At 33.0% G+C, this 22365-nt stretch overlaps 1 protein-coding gene across 1 annotated transcript; it reads left to right on the forward strand.

The window, feature by feature from the left end:
• The first annotated feature begins 1895 nt into the window (after positions 1–1895).
• LOC143048355 (uncharacterized) lies at positions 1896–21589 on the forward strand. The gene is made up of 12 exons (XM_076222002.1): positions 1896–2031; positions 2544–2681; positions 2881–2960; positions 3731–3802; positions 4165–4309; positions 5026–5178; positions 5622–5695; positions 14287–14358; positions 19358–19514; positions 19932–20047; positions 20444–20549; positions 21279–21589. Exons 1-12 carry the CDS (start codon positions 2001–2003, stop codon positions 21512–21514), a joined length of 1380 nt encoding a protein of 459 aa, XP_076078117.1. The 5' UTR covers positions 1896–2000; the 3' UTR covers positions 21515–21589.
• Positions 21590–22365: the final 776 nt, after the last annotated feature.

Genomic DNA, 22365 nt, shown 5'->3' on the forward strand with positions numbered 1-22365 from the left:
AGGCAGCAATGCGTCAAACCGTATAGTCACTGACTCAGCATAAAACATGTTCAGTCAAATCACTATCGTGATAACGATATCTAATTTTACAATTAAGGCAACAACATAATACCGATGTTCAAATTTCATAAATTCATTCAAAAGATACCAAACCCGTTGTTGTTTGTATGAATTCAAAAGGGAGGATTGACAGTGTAATGGTCTCCTGTTTTGCATGCATCACCTGCCATGCAAATTCCTACTAAATCAAAATATCACAATCAATCAATTCATAAATCAGACAACTGTTCTGGTATCTAGACATTTGAGACAGCGATATGTTGTCGTTAATGTCAGAAACACATCGTATTGATCATCAAACGATGATGAACATACACCTTATGTTATGTCGATATTACTCGTAACCCTTTCGGGGCAGTTTTATAATAAGAAGCACACCCCTGTTTATGAAATCCATTTAGTTGGAGCATCCACGATCATAAGTTATCAACTGGGATATGTAAACGCAATACGATGGGGTAGTGTTTATATTACAGCTGAAAAATTGGAAGAAGACAATTGAAAAGTTAAAATCATCAAATTTGTCATAGATTTCAGTCGTTGGGCTGTGTTAATGTTTGAATAAAAATATCATGATATAAAGCAGACTTGTATTGTTTATGTTGAATTCTTTATACCAACAAGGATATATGAGATATATGAACTTACTCAAGGCTGGGTTATTGAGAAAATTGTACCTGTTTCTGTTTGGAAATGGTCCACATAAACTTGTTTCCTACTGTTTGTTGAACAATTGATATATCAAACTCAACAAATATGCTGTCAATTAAAAAGTACAACATTTGAAAGTAATTGTCGTTTGCTTATTTGTTGTCGGAATTAATGTGGTTCTTCAAAATGCAAGACTTTTCATGACCTACGACAAGGAACTTGTGTCTACGATGCACATTTTTTTTCTCGAAAAGTTCTTTTTTTTTTTGACACAATGTATTTTTTTCTTAAAAATAAAGAATCTAAAGTTGTATATTACCAGAAAATTGCGATTTGTATGATTTGAAAAACTATACATAGCATCAGCAAAAGCATGTTTTTCATAGAATTTGACAACATCAGAGCAAGCGATGCTTAGACAAATATGAATGGGACAAACATTTACTTAGCCAAGCAAACATGTCTACACTCGAAGTAGACAGAACGAATCTTTTTATTTAGAAGCAATAAAACCTTGTCAATAAAAATACCAGCATTTGAGAGTTAAGATGCCAAAACTACATTTAAAATATTAAGGTAAGAAGTAGAATTTGATGTTTGTTTTAAAAGAGGGACGAAAGATACCAAAGGGACAGTCAAACTCATAAATCTAAAACAAACTGACAACGCCATGGCTAAAAATGAAAAAGACAAACAGAAAAACAATAGTACACATGACACAACATAGAAAACTAAAGAATAAACAACACAAACCCCACCAAAAACTAGGGGTGATCTCAGGTGCTCCGGAAGGGTAAGCAGATCCTGCTCCACATGCGGCACCCGTCGTGTTGCTTATGCGATTACAAATCCGGTAAATAGTCTAATTCGGTAGGTCAAATTCATGAAAGGGAAGGGGATTGTAGTTACGACGTGAGGAACATATCCGATATCATTTGTGAAATGGTTATTCCATAACGGTCAACCAACTCGTGATGGCGTCCGTAAAATTTACGAAGGGATGATTTCAACTGCACCATTTGGAACTCTTGATTTAATAGCTTCCTTGTGAGCAGTAACCCTCTAATGATTATATTTTAAAGTTACTACATATTTGTTAAGGTTTATTCGAGGATCGAGTTGGACAGAAGTTTCAAGTGAGGGAACATAAATTATTATTAGCACACATTTTGACCCGCAATAATGAATCTATAAGTGTATATTACCGACCATATCATAACTAACACAATTGATAAGGAAAAAGTAGATCAAGTTGTGTACTATTGACAATCTTCATTCCTACTTTCATCATGGCAAATATGATATGGGTTCTTCTGATGGGTAAGTATTAAACTAAATAAAATCATCTTTATTTAATATCTTTATGAAATTTCCAAAATTCGATTGAGGAAAATTTAAATTGCTGAGATATGTTTATGCACTATCATACACCTTTATTTAGATTCTATAAATTCAAATTTAGTAAATTGTATAATTGCATTGTTAAATTTGACTTTACCAAGCGGAAGCAAGCAAGTCGAAAAAATTCCTTGTTTTGTGTAGTTATTCAAAAATTGTGAAATCAGAAGATTATTTGGAATAAGTGGAAACAAAAGTACATTTAACCGAAAATTCTTTGTATCCCTACTTTTGTCGAATCTGTGTTGATGAAAGTTTCTTATAAAAAGGAATGAATTTCCTTTAATCAGTATGAATGTGTTTGTCTTTCTGAATTCGTTAATAAATATAAATACCTATATATTCCTAGAATTAATGTAATCAAGATAATAATTCGGAAATCTTTACAATTCCTTTTAACTTGAAGTAAAAAAATTCAACATTATTTTTTACAGTTACAGGTGCCATGCTCTGTGCATCAGCATGTAATGACGTAGACACGAAGGCCTGTGAACTACTTGCTAACCAAAGACCAGATTTATGTAGTGACCCATGTTTGTCTACATTATGTAACCGATATTGCGGACATTGTCGTGAGTATCCGAGTGGCAAAATAAAAATGAAGATTATATATTTTTTAATCCTAGACAATTTACACTATTTTTTACTTGGTTACTTTAAAAATAATGGAAAACTCCAATTAACAACGCTTAATGTTTTATGACACGAAATCACATTTATTGCACAATTATAGAAAAAATAGCATTTCTTATTTTAATTTATGTTTTTCAGCCGTGAAGTGTTATCAGTGCGATGAGGTTAATTTTCCCCAGAACTGCACAAACGTCGTAGAGTGTCCTTCGAAGGATCATGTAAGGTTCATTTGATTATGTCATGTTTGTTGTTGGTTAGAATACATTGCTTTAATACAGTGATTTGTAACGCACACATAATGCAACGTGTTCTTGTTGGTAGTTTGAACTCAATTTGTTTTAGAAGATAAATACAGGCAATAGTACCGCTGACCGAAATTCATAAATCAAATAAAAAATAAAACAATTTCGAGTTACAAAGTAAAACCGAGGGAAATCGATCTTCTGAGAAACAGGAAGAAGATAGTTAGCAAGCAATCGAAAACATAAGTCGTAAAAAAACACAAAACCTGGACCGAAAGAAAATCGACGAAAAAGCGAAGGTCCACAGACATGGAAAACCTGATATTGGGCAAGACTCATCGCACAAAGAGCAGTGGTTATCATGACAATGTGTGATTCGAAAGGTTTCTGTGACAATAGTGGCACTCGTCGTTTTCATCATAGCAAGTAAATATTCGGGGAAAAGTTCATTACGACTGTGTGATATGGGATTGCGATAAAGACAGGTGAAACATAGTTCTAGTATTCCATTAAAGTCAACAAACTTATGACTGCATCAGTTAAACTGTGTTAGTTTTTAAATACACATACTTACAGTAAAGAGAATAGCGATTTGGTTCTTCTCTAGTTGAAATTTAAATATTAATACGTAATTTCCTTATTACATAGTTTATTTATAATATGAGTTACAAACTAAAACAATATTAGTTTTGCCTAAAGAAACAATGAATAATATAATCCAAAGTGTCATTATTTTTATATTTCAGTATTGCTATACTACTCAAAGTTTTGCGTCCGATTTTAGGGAAATTTACCGGATGGGATGTGCTCTAAAATCTGTAAGTTTAATTAATTTTCAGACTTCGTAATATCATTTTGAATGTTTTTATTTATTTTCATGAAACTCTTATTACAGATGCTGCATTCAAATTAGTGTCACACTCTTTACAGCACAAAAATAAGGTTAACAGGAAACCAGTTGCAATGGATGTTTTTTACCTTTAACAATTCATCTCGAACCTAATCTGGTTTAATCGGTGACATTTGTTTTAAATTTTGTTACATGTGTAAGTCAATTAAATAACCAATACATTGAAAGATATGAATTGACAATATATCAACTATAGAATATGAATAACTTCCCTTTTATTGGATTTGGAATTGCATTTTGCTCTTAATGTTGAAAGTTTCATTGAAACAGATATGCAGTCTTTACTTGGGTCCAGATACCAACAGGAGAAACATAGACGTCAATGGGGCCTGCTGTACGCAAGACAATTGTAATAACAGATTACCCTACGATATAGTTACTTCACAGACACTCCCTTCTCAGTCCGTATCTACAGGTTAGAATTTACTTTGTATAGGAAGGCGGCCAACGGGCAATTAAATCATAAATACAATGGTTCATTTTATATATATATTATATTCAGGTATGTATTATGGGGAAATCTAATGTTTTATGAATGTCTATCTTAATTTTTGTTAAAACAATATCATGTACAAATGAGTTTCGCCAAAGTTTCTGAAAATACATCACATTGTTAATCACACGACCGAATATTTATCTATGAAGAAATTAAATCAAAAATGTGGTCACACTGAAGGGTATATTCGACGTGTACGCCACATTTTATTTGGTTATCTTGAATAGACAGAAAAAAAATATTACAATCATTACTTATAATTTGATTCTAAATTCCGTTGATGACGTCACGTTCACATAACAAACATATGTCTTTGAGCTGGTAGGCAAAATACTTTCAGCCAATCAGAAGACGTGCTACATTCCAAAGTTAAATGTTAACGTGACGTTAATGACAAATAAAGATAAATTCTAAACACAAGGCTCATTTTTACATGTAAGTGAATGCGATTTCCAGAATTTAGAAATGCATGCAACAAATAAAAACTGCAACCCAGTAAATTAATCACAATTTTTTTAAGTTATCGGATATAATTTTGAAAATGAATAAAGCAGTGTATCATGTGTAAAATATGAATTAGCTAATGACAAATATTTTTATGATTGACTTATTGTTCTACGCTTTTTGAACTGTAGTGATATTACCATCAGGTGCTTCAACGTTGAACCAAAATAGTTGCACCAATCTTGATGATACCGCATGTTCACGAATGAATCAAGCAGATCCGTCGCTCTGTTCATCTGGTGGCTGTTTTGCATCACTGTGTCCAGGTGTATGTGGGAGTTGCTGTGAGTATACGACGACAAACCTCTCATAAAGTAGCATGTTTTCTGATATTATAATAAAATAACAATAATGGTATAACTCCATTTTTGGGTGTTGATATGCTTTCATTGATATTAAATGTACTTATGTTACACTATAATATTTATTCGAAATGTTCCAATTAGAATTTATGTTATACTAAACATAGCTCATAGACCCTTGCAATCGCTGACATCGTGTGAGTATGAAATTAAACTATTGTTGACTGGTTCTGTTGACTTGCTTGTACTTCCCGCTAGATATTATAGCACAGTTTGCAACGAAGATTGCCATCAGTCCTATTTCTTTATCTTGCAGAGAAGAATCAGAATTCAAACTACTATATCTTGATAAACATTTTGTTTCAGAAATATTAAAAACAAACGTGTAACGCATTTGTCAAAACCCTGTAATTGATTTTTTGCAGTTAATTGTTACACATGTGATGATATTAACAGTCTCACAGATTGCAAAAATACCACTCACTGTCCATCAGGAAGCGTAAGGAACACTTTGCTGTCAAAGTTATTAAATGCCGTTCAGTGTTGACATGAATTATCGGTTAAATGGTCATAATTATAAATTAGCTGTTTACAAAATTGTGAATTTATCGAATTACGTAGGATGTTTCACTCCAGGGGCCGTGTCATAGAAAGTGTCTTAATATTTGTCCTAAGATATATCTTAGGATAAATTATAGGACGGTCTTAGGACTGTCTTATGACCTGTAAAGGCAACAGTAGTATACCGCTGTTCAAAACTCGTAAATATATGGACAAAAAACAAAATCTGGGTAACAAACTAAAACTGAGGGAAACGCATTAAATTTAAGAGGAGAACAACGACACAACATTAAAATGTAACACACACAGCAACAGACTAAGCATTAGACAAAATCCGATGAGAATAACAAATATAACATCATAACCAAATACATGAATTTGGGATAGAAAAATACCGTGACACGTCTTATAGTAATGTGAATTCACACTCAAATATAGGAGAAAATAAACGACACAACGGAAACACAACGTTAAAATGTTACACACACAGAAACGAACTATGATATAACAATGGCCATTTTCCTGACTTGGTACAGGACATTTTTAAAGAAAAAATGGTGGGTTGAACCTGGTTTTGTGACATGCCAAACCTTGCACTTTAATGGAATTGTTAAATATAACATTAAAATGACAACATAATAATACAGGACTACAATACAAATAAATAGGAGAACGTATTAGGCAAAGAAACACATGAATAATAGATAACAAAAGGCATCAGGTTTAAAATTCAATACGTCAAAAACGCGCCTCGTCCACAAGACTTACCAGTGACGCCCAGATATAAAAGTTCGAAAGTCAAAAAAAAGTACAAAGTTGTTTTATACACAACAAAACATAGAATATATATTTATTAAGAAATAATAAACTAAGATACATACTACATGATATACATACAATAAAATAAACATCATTTGGCGTTTAGCCGTCTCGGTTGTTGTCACAGTGATTGATTAATTCCTAAGCGTGAGAATCATATCAATCGGAAGATCTGAGTTCATGATTGAACTTCTGATAACGATATGACACTAACTTTAAGTTCATGCTTGGACTTACTGATGGACCTGTTCTTGTTTATGAATACAAGCATGTAGATCAAAAACGTCAGTGATAGAAGTCCGTGCATGGACTGACGCCAGGACTGACTTAAAACAGGGATCTGTTGTTAGTTAGTGTCCGGAAACTTCTAGCACGTGTCTGGTCTATTTAAAAATTAACCAAATTACTGCTATAAGTCCCATTAACGGTGACAAGCAACTTATACATCAATAACTCTGCATCAAATTTGGGGAAATTGGGTTAATAATAACGAAAATATGCAAAAATATAGTTGATGACTGGTATTTAAAGGAGACAACTGAACCCCAAATGAAGATGGTTACTGTAAATTCAAATTTTACTGAGTGCGTATGGTAATGACAAATTTCGCATTAATAGATGATACTTTATATTCTACAGATTTTCTAAAATCGCAATGATAAATGCACGCATCAATTCTGAATTTACAGTATCTTTGAACAAAGATTTGTAACTATATTAAAATATATATGAATATATGAATTGATATACAAATGAACAGCAATTAAAACGTCCATCACTAATCGTTTATCAGTATGTAACTCCGGCGTGCTGGAAAACATTGTAAAAATTTTAGTGATAAGCACAAGTGTTCTGATTAACTACTGTCTATCTCAGCGGGTCGTGAGAAGAAATGTTACGACTTGATGAAATCAAATGTTCTGCTTGACCTTAACATAACTTTCATAAACATGTCAATGAACTCTGATCATAATGTTCTCAGCATCTGCTAATCTATCATGTTCTTTTATCTACATAGTTAATAAGTAAGTTCAAATATCAACACAAAATCGGGAACTGTCATACTACTATAACTTGGTTTAAATGTTTAACCCTTGTCTCATTCATTGAAAATGGTACGTCACTGATAGCGATTATAAACAAATGTATATGTTTAGCAATTAATATGCACATAATAAATGTAGACCTAATGAAGACAATGATACGTCAATATATTTACATAATATGGGGATCATTATGCCCCAACACTATCGAAACACACTTTAAACCAATATCAGATTAAACAATGGGGATTATTATGCCCCTGAAACACTGATTAAAAACGCAATTGATGTCGTTGTGTTGACCTCATAAAGACGATGAACTAACATGTGGTAATGAAACAGTCTACATATACTCTACGGCACTAACAATATTAAATCAAGATAAAAACGTATGCGATTGAAATATTCCTATGTACAATAAACACTAAATCTTCACTCGACTAATGCTTGTTGAGCTTGCTGTATCGTTGATAAAGATGTTCTAATATAGCGAGTATAACACTGTGAACTCCACCGTCCGAGTGTCTGAATAAGGTGATCTTCAATTTTTGAACCTGCTGTGGTACTTGCTCTAATGCGAAAGCTGTGACCATTATATAAGTCTGAGTTGTATCCAAGTACGGCAAGTATATTTTTTAGAGAAGAAATGAAGTAGTTTGGTGTTAAAGCTTTCCTATTTTCCATCACAAAGAAAGCGTCTTGTGATTTACTATCTTTGAATTTCCTAGTACGATAGTCCATGTAACGTTCCAGAGATAAGACTGGACAAACAGAAGCTCCCGACGCAAATAAATGAATATCAACACCTTCACGAAATGGGTCTGTTTTCGAAGCTTTCAAATGAAAGGTAACTTTATCCTTAAGAAACCGGATATCTTCGATACTCACATTGCATTCTGAATCAAACGAATGTAATACTGTAAATTCCCCACATCGAAGAAATCCAAAATATGCCGTGACACACGCTGCTTCCAGAAGAGTTTCTACATACGGCGTATAATACCCTTTCCTCAAAAACTGACAAATTTCCTAGAGTATCGTGAAGGTAATTGGCAGTCTAGGTTTTGTTGATTTTTTCTCATTTTTCTTTATTCCTCTATATAACGCATCGAGTCAATAAAGTTTATCAGAACTGTCGCTAAATATTGAAGTCTTCCCATCCTCTAAGTATTTATATCGTATCCCACATATATACATTTTAATAGTAGAACATTTCAAATGCAAGTTTTTAAAACAATGCGTAGCGAAATGAATAAGAGATTCTTCAGTTAACGGAGGCATGTCTGAATTAAGCCAAATCACTCCAGTCATTCGTAAAAAGGTTGCATAGGCAGAAAACCCACACTCATACTGTGTACGTGTTCTGGGAGCTATTGAAGTTTTGAGTAAACAACTTACACATTACGAGTGAGAAGTGCGGACAAATCATGGCTTGTGCATCTGCTTCCGGCGCTTCTTTCTGGAACGTCTGAAAATCAAATCGAGAAAGTGAATCTGCAATCACATTTTTAACACCAGGGATATGCTTACTTGAAAATGTAAAATTGTTAATTGCAGCTAACCAAGTGAGTTTACGCATTAGTTTCATAATATCTTGCACCTTTGATCGTCCTTTGTTTATGATATTAACAGTAGATTCATTATCACAATGAAAAACTATTCGTTTTCTCGTCCAATGTTTGCCCCAAAGTACTGCCGCCACTACAATTGGATACAATTCTCGAAAAGCCATAGACATATCAGAATCAAGTATATTTTGTAACTCTGGTGGCCAAGAACTACAAAACCAATGTCCCTTGAAGTACCCCCCAAAGCCAAGTGTTGAAGCAGAATCTGTATACAATTTGAAATCCGCTGCATTGGAATGAAAGTATCGTAGAAAAAGGAGACGCAGTTCCACTGGTTCAGAAAAATATACCACATCTTTAAATCATCTCGACATTCGGCTGACAGTGTAACATAGTAATTGAGATTGTTAACTTTAGTCGATAGGTAAATGAGATAACTTACAAAAGTCCGTCCAGGTATAATAACTCTCGCAGCAAAATTGAAATGTCCCAAGAGTTGTAAAAGTTCTCGTTTTTTAATAGAATGTCGACGTAGAAATGTTCCAATGAAATAAATAATGCGTTCAACTTTATCTTGTGGAAGTCTAGCTTCCATCTTATCTGTATCTAATATAATTCCGAGATACTCTAGTGTGGTATGTGGACCTACAGTCTTTTTCTTAGATAATGGTATATTCAATCTATTAAAAATTAAAGTGAAAAGTGCCATAGTTCTGTCTCCTGAAGTGTCTGATGCTTGAACAGTTAAAAAATCATCAAGCAGATGAAGTATAACTGGAATATTGTAGTTGTTCTTGGCTATCCAACACATTGCCACTGACAAGTTGTCAAATATTTTAGGTGATGATCGTGAGCCAAAACAAAGACGCACATAATAGTAATATAAATTTCTCCATTTAATACAGTATAAATGATGCTGATCCCTATTGATCCCTAATTGCTTGAATGCATCGGCAATGTCCGCCTTATTTAGTATTGATAATGGTCCGAATTCTTTAATTGCGTTGATTGCATCATCTATTTTAACGTATGACAGCGAGCATTGCTCTTTATCGATTAAATCGTTAATACTAAAATGATCTTGATTTTCACGTGGAGACGACAGATCAACTATTAACCTCTTTTTCCCTGAATATTTGCCTTCCACTATACCTATTGTGCTCACACGATACCTATCAAAAGGGAGCTTTATAAATGGCCCAACAAGATAACCTTTATCGACCTCTTGTTTAATTATAATATCAACGCTGTCTGGATTTCGGAAAGCTGATTGTAGATTTTTACATTCAACTGTTGGTAATTCTGTTTTCGACACCATGGTATCAAAACCGTTTGTTATACCGTCTAATAAATATTTTACAAATTGTCTATCTGGATGTTTTGCTAATTCTTTTTCAAGGTTATTTACATTTATGTGAGAAAGTTGATAATCATCATTCATTTCGAGTCACCTAGATGTTTTTCCGTTCGGCTTATCAGCATTTTTGTTTTGATTACTAGTACTGGTATCCTTGTTGTTACCACATGTCTTGAAACCGTGACCTCTACTTTTACACTTAAGACACGCATGTGTAAACTTGCATTCTTTCCATTTGCATGTTCCATAATTGAAATTGTTGCAAAGGTCATGACCCTCTGCTTGAATGATATTTCTCTCATGCTTTTGACTTATCTACAACACGACCGTTCGTCGTGGCTTGTGGGGCGCATGGAGGAGTTTCTTGATCAACTTGTTTTTGGCAGAATTTCGTTGAGTGGTCGTAATCTCCACATAGTTCACATTCTCTACTTTGTAACCCATTCATAACTAGATGTAATAGACGGTCGTCTACCTTTCCCCAGTTAATTGCAATATTATGTTCAATGATAGCATTGGCGGCCTTAGCCTAAAACAATTTGTGGTATTTATAAAATCTCTGTCCGTAGTTATAGGCTATATCATTTATATCGGCCTCGTATTGATCTAATTCATCTCGCCATTGAGGATATACTTTACAGATGATATTCCTGAACTTCCTGAAGGCCTTATTGAACTCATCAAGGGTCAATGTTTTCTCTAGACGAGGATCCTTAGGAGCAGATAACTCTACAGTTAGCCCTTCAGAAAATACAGTGCGTGTTTGGGGAACCTCATTTTTTGGATACAGTAAAAGAGAAAGGTTTATATCCTTACCTTCTAGAATTTGCTTTCTTAAAGAAGTAGACACGTAGTCCATTTTTGGTAAGTCTTCTGCAAATACAATCCCTTTCGAAGTGTCAACTTGTCTTTGGAAGGTTTGTTCAGCGTTTACAGAAGAGATTGGGGTAATGTGTCCGTATGTGGCTTGATATGCCGAGGCAAAGTCATAGTTTGACTTTAGATTCTGCAGACTACTGTTTGATGAAGCATCTTTATTGGCTAGAAGTCCTACAACCATAGATGACATAGCCGACATAGCTTCATTTGCCGACTTTAGCGCGGAAGTAGAATCCTTTAGCATATCTGCTGTACGTGACATTGTATTGTTTTCTTTTACTGGTTGGTCAGTGTCCACGTTAGGTTGGTCATCGGCAGCAACTGTCACTTCATCAATATTCCTAATACTTGATTCCGTAGAACCATTCGGATCACTTTCTGTTGAACTTGCAACGTCCTTTTGATTGACAAAATACAGTTGTCGAATCATGTCTAATCTCCAAGTAGATTTTACTTTTCAAATGGGAACATACTGTTCTTTGGTCCAATGCATTGGATCATTTGGATCATGCCGCGCTGGCCGCTTTCGACTACTCATTGTGGAATGATATTGATAGTCCAGTAAATATAAATATTGTGTATAAAGTTAATCATGAATGAAAATGAAATGATATTGAGTTTAGCCTATATAGAATCGACCAAACTACTCCATTGCAAATTAATAATGGCATAGGTCACGTACTATATGACTTCACTCTTCATGCATGAGGCACCATAAGGTGCACGTGAAAAATAGTTTTGTGTGTATAAAACCAATTTATTTAGGTGAACCTATATAAATAACCCACTGTACATCGAAGGAACCCTAAGATGATCTTAACAAAGATGTCCTATCGTAGTCATAAGTGAAGTTTTCTCGTTGTGTCATAATGATGCAATTATTTTAACGAAAATCTACAAAAATATTAGGATTTCTGTATGCTACAACAAATATTTGCACACACATTATGCTGAAACTTGAATCTTATATTTAAAATATAAATTTATAATTATTTTTAATCAAGTAAAAGGAGGAAAATATACAATAAAATGTCATTTAAAATAAACACAATGTATACCGTAAAGTTGTTTACAAATGCATATATATGTACGTTAAAACATATGTTTAGTTATAAATAATTAGATGAGACAAACTCAAAACTGTTTGGATTTTTGAGTTCAAAGGGGAATTTCGTGTAATCTTGGTTTAAAAACTCAGGATATAAATTATCCTAAGATATTTTTGTATTGATTTACTGTTTCCCAAAACAATGAGTAAGAAGAGAAATCCGAAATTTTACAGACATAAAAGTTCATATTCTCCTTAATGAATTACTTTATTGTTATATTCATTTTATTTTGACAAGAATATGCTAATTAATCTTTATTTTTTTTTTGTTAGGACATAATAAAGTTATCCTAAAAGTTAAAATTGTCTTAAGACAATCATAAGACAGCTTTATTGTAGTCCTAAACATTGTAAAGTTGGGACCAAAATTAGGACATATCCTAAGATAATATCTTTTCGATAACACGGCTAAGAGCAAAACTTTCTCCTAGATGGTTTTATGACATATCTTAGTCCTAAGACACCTTCGATGACACGGCCCCAGGAATAGATTACATAAATTGTATTTAACGTAACCTTTCAGTATGTTGGTCCTCAATGTTCAATTTGTATTTGACTTTTTTTCTAGCGTCAGTGGTGACTCTTTAAAAGATGAAAATGTGCGTCTTGCGTACAAAATCTAAATCCTGGTATCTGTGATGAGTGTATTGTTCCATGAAAGAATAAGAGAAATTGAACAGTTATTTATTCTTTATATTGTTTGTAAATAACCGTCTTGCATTATTTTTAGATAGGCAATTGAAATAAGAAAAAGTATATATGATAAACAAACTATCATAGACAATTAATGTATATCAGCAACAGCACATTTGAACTTATTGATTTATCGACATTAGATTTTGCCATTTGCTTAGTGACTTTCTTTAAGGAGTTTCGGTATTTTTGTATTTTTCTTTTGACGCATAGTTGAATCTTTATAGTAAAAACCATGATAATAAACTGTCTGTTAAAGAAAGGCGATGGATCTTTATAGTAAAAACCATGATAATAAACTGTCTGTTAAAGAAAGGCGAATGATACCAAAGCGATGTTCAAACTCAAAAATCGACTCATACGACCAACAAACAACAAATTACACAAAACACAACATATAAAACTAAAGACTGAGCAACTGAGTAACACGAAGCCTAGAAAAAGAGGATGTAACAGTCTACTGAAAATTACAATTATTTAAATACTGAATTACAACTCAGTTTTTAGGAAAATGTACTAGAGAATATTGAAACATCAAAAAAAATCTTAAAGTAAAATATGCCGTCTATTAGATAAATTTGACCTACAAATAAAGATACAAACGTCTAAAATGTATGTTTATCAAATGTAAATATTTAGGCTCATGTTGTTTTACCTCAAGGGACTGAAAGAGGGAAAGCATTAGATACGTATTGTGAAGATGCATACCGATATAGAAATATACAGACCAATACATTGATATTCCGCTTGGAAGAAGGGACAGCTTGCAAGAACCAGTCACTTTCATCAACAAGATTTTGTTGAAAAAGATTTAAACAAAACGAATATTAACAAAAATACTCGCCTTCTAGGAAAATTCATAATAAAATGTTACATAATACAGATATCGATAGAATTGTTAGTATTACTTATAGAAGCATATGTCGAACTCCAAAAAAGTGACCAAGTAAGTGTTATGGTTGACAAGCAATATTCGTAAACTCGAGCTCATTGATCAAGCATGCAAAAATATGCAACTGTCTAGTTTTCCATGGTAGTAAGTTATTATATTACTACTTTCAGGAATGTTTTGCCTACGAAACTTTGACTAAAGACTTCCGTCAAGTATACAGAGTCGGATGCGTACAACAACAGGTAAATTGTGTATTCAATAATGATTCGAATGACCGGTGATTCGTGTTTTACAGGAACGCTTATCCGGGGTTAAGCATTCAGTGTTGTCGCAGATTCCCAGAGGTCTGTATCTGCTTGATATATGCAAACTGGATTAACACGTTCTGAATATAGGTCAATGCTCTTCCTTCTTTATTTAGCCATTTAACTTTTGTGGATTCGAACGTCACTGATGAGGTTTTTGAAGACGAAACGCACATATAGTGTAAATACAAAATTTAATCCTGGTATCTATGATGAATTTATTTACCAATGTTTTCATTTTTACGGTAATCTTATTATTACCATATAAGCAGGAGGTTGGGCTAGCCATAAAACCAGGTTCGACATACCATTTGTTTTCTTAAAATGTCCTTGGCATATCAGGAATATGGCAGTTGTTATCAAATCGTCCATTTCTATATATGCTGGTTTGGTTTTTGTAGCAGGTCAGTGTTTATGTTGTTTCGTTGTTTTCCTCTTAAAGTTGATATGTTTCCCTTGGCTGTTGGTTTGTGACTCGGATTTGTTTCCACTTATCGATGTATAACTATTGAAAAGCGGTATACTACTATCGTTTTTATTCATTACTACTTACTGCTATATTTTGTTAATTAAGCGGCTCTAACTGGTTTCGGAATATTGGGACCTGTATTTAAAACATGAAGTTGTGATATGCATATTAAATATATCAATCTGACACGGATAAAATACAAAGTCAAAATCCGGCTCTAATTAAATCTAAGTGTACACATGCATATGATCTGATTTGTTTCTTAGACAGTCAGAGACAAATAATGCTATATAATGATTAGATACGTTAATGATGAGCTATCAGAGACCTGTAACACGATAATGTCGTAATGTCTCTGGAGGCACGTCAAGTAGTCCGTGCATTGAACTGAGTAGGTTTAAAAACATTGCAAACAAATGTACTTTACTGTTGAATATCATTGGTTAGCAGTCACCATCTTCAAATAGATTAACATTTGTTCAAATATATTGATTACTTAGAATTTTCGTTAAAGCTGGAACTTGAATGCATTGTTAATCTTAACTTTCGGTGTGTCATTTGTATGCAAGAGTAGTGACATCTCTTCCCCGCCACATTATTTATGTCTGTGCCTGTCCCAAGTCAGGAGCCTGTAATTCAGTGGTTGTCGTTTGTTTATGTGTTACATATTTGTTTTTCGTTCATTTGTTTTTTCTTTTTTTACATAAATAAGGCCGTTAGTTTTCTCGTTTGAATTGTTTTACATTGTCTTATCGGGGCCTTTTATAGCTGACTATGCGGTATGGGCTTTGCTCATTGTTGAAGGCCGTACGGTGACCTATAGTTGTTAATTTCTGTGTTATTTTGGTCTTTCGTGGATAGTTGTCTCATTGGCAATCATACCACATCTTCTTTTTATAAGACTATTCTCCCTTGAACAGTTTCGTCATTTCACTTTTACCAATACAAAGAACCTGTTAATAATTTTATACAGATTAATTCATCAAAATATTTCGGTATTGTCTGATTATACTCTAATCGAAAGGTAGTAAATCTTCTACGAATTTATCATGATTTGCTTAACTTAATTACCTAACGGCATGTATGTTTTGTTAAACCCCATCCACAAACACACACACACACACACACATTATTTAAACTCCATAACATTCATTACTTCCAGAGAGTTCAATTTTTTGTCATACATTTTAGACCAAAATTTGCGATGAAAACTTCCTTAAGCATTTGAACTATTTTGAAAAAAAGACTTTATACGAAAGTCAAATTTATTATCTCCCCATAATGATAAAATGATGACAAAATTTAATCAGAGTTATCTTACATTAATCGCAAAAGCGTCTCTAACACACAATCTTAATTTTCAAATACAAATGTATATAAAAAACAATCAACTGCAACAGTATTGATTGCATGTGATGTCTATTGTCGATGACAATACCAGCGTCACACATAAGCGTATAGTTCCGACGTACGCCGGGCGTGGTAAAAAATCATGTACGTTGCCAACACGCTGGTAATTTTGGATGCATTCAACTTGTCAGTCATATCTGTATCGTGTGCACAATGAGCTTTAAGCGTGTCTTGGACGTATTTGAGACACGTCACGGTCATATCTGGGACGAATATACGTGTTTTCGGCGTGTCTAGGACGTTTAATTATGGGGTGTTTGTTACAAACATATCCGTATACGTTTTACTTAAATTCTAACGGTCTTGAAGCGTATACAACGTGCCCTTAACGTGTCTCAAACGTATCTGTAGCGTATGTATTATGTGCGTGTAGCGTATGTATTACGTGCGTGTAGCGTACAGGTTTACGCTTGCCACACGCCTGAGCTGGATGAAAATTTTGATGCTGCATAAAACTTTCTTGGAGTTATAGCGTTCACCAAGCGTATATTTTGCATTTCAACGTATTTCAAACTTTCTTGCGTTTAACGATTTCTTAGCGTTCCTCTGGCGTGCAACTAACGTATACGGACTTTGTCAATTTTCTCTGTACGTCTGGTGCACGCCGGTTTATACGCCAATGTGTGACGCCGGCATAATATGACGCTGAGTAAAACAAACAAGCGGCTTGAATAAACTCGTTTTTTTAATTATTAAAGCATAAAAATATAATCACATGAATGTAGTGCGACTTTGTTTATGTTTATTGTTGTTAAGTGTGCTGATGTTGCGAATTTGTAGAATATAAAATGTGCCTCAAAGCTTTTATATATCAATAGAACTAAAAGAAGCATTCAGTTGTTCATTGAAATTCTTTTAGTTTTATGGTGTTATTTGTTTAACTAGTCATACAATAAGCATCCACTCTGCTCTTCAAGTTTGTACTTTTTGGGGCGTTTTTAACTTTTTTCTTATTCGAACATCACTGGTGAGTCTTTTGTAGATGAATGCGCGTCTGACGTTCATAAAGTTATGCCTGGTTTCTATGATGAGTTTCTATTGTAACTTGATCTTTTCAAATGGATATATCCATATGCAGACTTTCTTTGTGAATATGAAGTAGAATACAAAAGCAGGTGGATTGTTTATCCCTAAGAAAGTAGTAAAGATTTATTTTCTCTACGTTGTTTTGATATTTGATCATTCATACAAATTACATCCCTCCATTCAATCGAGAATAAAAAATTGCACTAAAACATCAGATTTAAATACAAGAATTAAATAAGGTCCTCCATTTAAATTGTAAAGAATGTGAATTAAACATTTAAATAGAAAATTGTTTGTTTTTGACCTAGTTAAATATAATCATAAAGCTATTTGCCAATATAAATGTAAATGTGAACTTTACATTAATTTACACAGAAGGACAGTTAATTTCAAGTACTTTATATATTAAAAACCTGTTTCTAATGAAGAAAAGAGTTAGGTAGTCTGATCAAAGTATGTATAATTTTTGTAAGCATGCCCGAAGTTTGTGTTTTTAAAATAAAAAGTTGAGTAAAAATTTGAAAATCCAAAAAGTATCTGATTTTACATATTGAAAGCAAAAACAAACAAGCAAATAAAAATTTTGAACCGACATTTTGTTTTTCAACTTTTTATTCTGTTATATAGTAAGTATAACTACGTCATCAATTACGCTAAATTATTATAAAAAAAAAGTATTACAGTTGGAAAAAATACCAAAATATTTGTCCGTGTAATATAGGAATATATCAACAAGTCAAAGGGATACTAGTATATACTTTAAAAAAATCATGTCTATTTATATAGCCAAATTAAATATATTATGTGTTATCACAAAAAAAACGTATGATTGCGAATAGACATCTTTGGGGACATCAGAGATTGGAGCTTTAGTTTTGCAGGAATTGGTATCTAGTCATTAGTTTTGCGGAAATTCGAGATTTGATCAGATTTACACCTTTCATAACTTTCATAAGAATTGAAGATGTATGTGTCAGTCCTCCATGCTCTTCAACTTCGTACTTTATTTGGCCTTTTAACATTTTTTTATTCGAGCGGCACTGATAAGTCTTTTGTAGACAAAACGCGCGTCTGGTGTAAATATAAAAATTTAATCCTGGTTTCTATGATGAGTTCATTTTCGGGATCCAGGATAGATTGCTATATCTTTATCTTGAATTCGGGATGACACCTCTCATCCCCACCACCTGACCCCACGCACACAGGTTTTAATAAATTAACTGTGATATTTTTACCACATATGTGTTAAGAAAACGTGTAGGACGAGAGACAACGTATAAATCATATATAATAGTATTCAATTATATAATATCTCTTGTGTGTTTTCTCTTATATAACATTTATAACGGTCGATATAATGCTTGAATTTATTATGGTAACTATAATTCCAATTCTTTATATACATGAGATATGGGGCAACCTTTCCTTCCTATTGAAATAGTTTCTTCTATTATGGTAATATTCCATCGACTCCTTTTTATGAAGCATTGATAGGCTAAATCGATATGCGAGTATTTGTACTGACGTCTCATATTTCAATTAACGGATTTTTCACTTTAACAAAATATAACAGCAAAGATATAGATTTTACTTTTTTCAAAACTTTACATAAATTGATTCATTGTTGGAGTATGATATTGACTGTAGAAATTTAACACAAAGTGGTATTTCATATTTAGGTTTTTATATAAAATATAAAATACAATATTAAATAAAATACATGCATGGAGAATCTGCTTTCATCCACCTCTTTTGTTTTAGATTACATGTACACATATAAGACTGCGTCATTAACGATTTATGTCATTGGATAATTTATACTTTTGCAGGGTTAAGAGCATTTTTGTAATGAAACTTTTCGTAAAAATAGTACATAATAAAAACATAGCCAATTTCGAAAAAACTTTAATTTTCTTTTAATATATCTCACCTAATTTGGTCTTACATATTACAGGTGGTAAAAGTTTTTCTCAAACTGTGATATTTCTTTTGAACATTTCAGTTTTACATTATAGCACTCTTTGTTTTAAGTTTTGTTCTAGATTTACTGGTAGTGGGACTGGACAGAGCATCATTGGACGTCGAGATGAAGGATTTATTTTGAAAGGAAGTTGCTGCACCAGTAATCTTTGCAATGATCATATAAACTTTATTCAGCCTCCGACTACCAGTATACCACAACAAGCAGGTCAGTTCACTTTATTTACAAATAAATCGCTAAGGTAAATATTCTTCAATCTAATTTCACATCCGGCCAGTGTTTAAAAGAAATGTTTCAATCTCTTTTAAAATACGTAGACATTTAGATTCTTATAACAGTGTTTAGATTTTGTTTTAATTTGGAACTAAAAAATAAATACTAAAACATGGACCACAACTGTAATACAACGGGATAATGTTCTCACCTAAAACATTGTTGACCTTCGTTGGCATTCTTTTTAGGACTCACAGTAGTTTCATGTTTCCACTTCACCCTACTAGAAGTCTGGGGAATGCGTCTTTTAGATTACATAAGAACTTTTCCATGCTCTGTTGTTTTATTTACACTAATTTTAGGAGCTGTCTCTGTTATGTCGAATTAATCATAACATGCTCTTTTCATAAGTGTGTACCGGAAGTTACGATAGTCAAGATCATACAACCTGTCCAATTGGTTATTCTGAAACTAGAAATTCATGCTATATGGTCGGACCTAATGAATTGGATTGGGGAAATGCAAAAGTAAGCAGTTATTACCAGAAATAGAGGCTTTGACTATGTAAAAGTTTTTATTGGTTTAAGTGTAAGATGTTTTATATAGAAAACACTTGAGAATCAAGAACAAGAACCACAAACAAACAAACAAACAAAACAGAAACAAAAAATATTTTAACAAACTAACAAATTATATAGATAAGTACTTATACATGTATATAATTCTTAAACACAGTTAACCGCAATTATTCGCTAGACAAACTAGGTTCAGCAGGCGCGTTCAGCCTTCCAGAATAAATCAAATGCTAATGATAACAATTTGCAGGTCATCGCACATTTCGTTCGAATAGATCTAAGTGTGTCGTGTGAATTGTATGAAGTTCAACTTTTCAATGGTATGTGTGTATTTTCCTTTCATTGTAGGAATACTGTGAGAAACACTGTGGTCGGCTGATTGATTTTGCTAACAAAGATGAGTTGCTAGCAGTGACAAATTTGCTTATTCCTAATGTTGACGGGCAATTTCAAGGTAAAACATTTAAGCCCACTGAATCATAACTTACTTATAAGGATAAGAAGTGGTATGATTGCCATTGAGCAACGTTCCATCAGAGACAAAAAGACATAGAAGTAAACAACTATAATAGATCACCGTAAAGCATTCAGAAATGAGTAAACCTATACCGCATATTCAGCTACAAAAGCTCTCAAAATGGCAAATGAAAAAACAATTCAAACGACTTAACTAACGGCCTTATTTATATTCAAAACAATGAACAAAACAAGAATATGATGAACAACAACAAACGACAACTGCTGAATTACAGGCTTCTGAATAATGACTCTTTATATACATCACCTGCACAGTCAAAATCAAAACACATAGCTTTCTCACTCATTATACATATACCACTATATTCCACTGTTCATGAACCACTAAATCAAAATTTACATAGACCAACAGATCACAGTTAACATGTGTTCGAGTACAAGATACAAATGAATTATAATTACTAGTATAAATATAACGTCCAAATACGACATATGTATGGTATAGGAATAAGAAGATGTGGTATGATTGCCAATTATACAACTCTTCACAAGAGACCAACTGACACAACAATTAACAATTATAGGTCACCGTAAAATCCATTTTCAAGAATTAATCAAGATTACGGCATTTTAAAACTTCTTGTTTACTCTAAACGGTAACGATGTTGTATTTTCTGGCAGAAATTTTCTTCATTTTCCAATACAGATGAATTTGCCTGGGTCGGTGCTAAATATATAAACAGAGAATGGGTTTGGACAAACAATGGTAATTTGGTAAATAATAAAGACTTCGACAGTCTTACTAGTTCCCATCCACGGACACATATATGTGGTTTTGTGAGAGTGTATATGGACACTAACCCAGGAGAACTAAGAGAGGAACTATTCGAGGAGAATTGTGACCGATTGTTTTCACCGCTCTGCGAAGCTCCCAAAGTTTAAGCATTCAATATACGAAGAAATATTTTTTTTAAGTAATGTATTTACATAAATTTGGATTAAAAGTAATGTCTCTTTTTTCACTTTCTTATCTTTTTCAAAAATCAATTAAATTTCTTCAATGCATATACAAACAGTATAAAAAGACAACTGTAACCAGTCTGTGGAGTTGTTTAACCAAAAAGATATCCTCTATCGATAATGTTGCTGATAGTTGATTGTAATCGAAAATATTTACTGCAAATATCACATACACTAAATAATATCACTGATCCGTGGAGATGCAGTCACGGTTATATGCAATATGCAAGACGGAAATGTAAACCGTACATCCATTTCATACACAAAATCGTCGCACGGCTTCCGAAATGTCATATATACTTTTTTTTGCCTTAAAATGTTTTCACACAAATCGTCTTGATAGAAGGCAATCTGTGATATTCCAAAATAGCATACAGTTAGACCAATCAAAACTTTTGAAATAAAATGTGACAAAATTACCAATCTCAAGTGCTTGTAAAGTTTGTTTATAAATGTATGTTAATGACATCTTTACACTAAATCCATTGGGTGCTCGATGTGTACTGATTGAATCTTTATTCATAGAAACATTATTTTTTTATAAGTTTTTATTAGCTCTGAACTAGCTGGGACAACATTCCTAATGCGCCTCGAAATGAGGAACTCAAAAGTCACGTGTAAAGAAAAAATCTCTGTAGTGATATTGGACATGTTTCTATTTTTAACAAATGACTGAACTTAATTATTTGTGGTGATTAGGAAAGTAGAGGAACATAGAATAAATGTGTAAAAACTATGGAGCTATTGAATGTGTTCAAAGTATTAAATTTTCA

The sequence above is a fragment of the Mytilus galloprovincialis genome, chromosome 10 (genome assembly GCF_965363235.1).
Source record: "Mytilus galloprovincialis chromosome 10, xbMytGall1.hap1.1, whole genome shotgun sequence".
NCBI lineage: Eukaryota > Metazoa > Mollusca > Bivalvia > Mytilida > Mytilidae > Mytilus > Mytilus galloprovincialis.

What these genes read in the sequence shown, in the direction of transcription:
- LOC143048355 (XM_076222002.1), top strand. Translation starts at nt 2,001, where the DNA reads ATGGCAAATATGATATGGGTTCTTCTGATGG. An exon ending in CTCACTGTCCATCAGGAAGC is followed by an intron (nt 5,696 to 14,286) that starts GTAAGGAACACT and finishes TACTACTTTCAG; the next exon opens with GAATGTTTTGCCTACGAAAC. An exon ending in CAGTATACCACAACAAGCAG is followed by an intron (nt 19,515 to 19,931) that starts GTCAGTTCACTT and finishes TCTTTTCATAAG; the next exon opens with TGTGTACCGGAAGTTACGAT.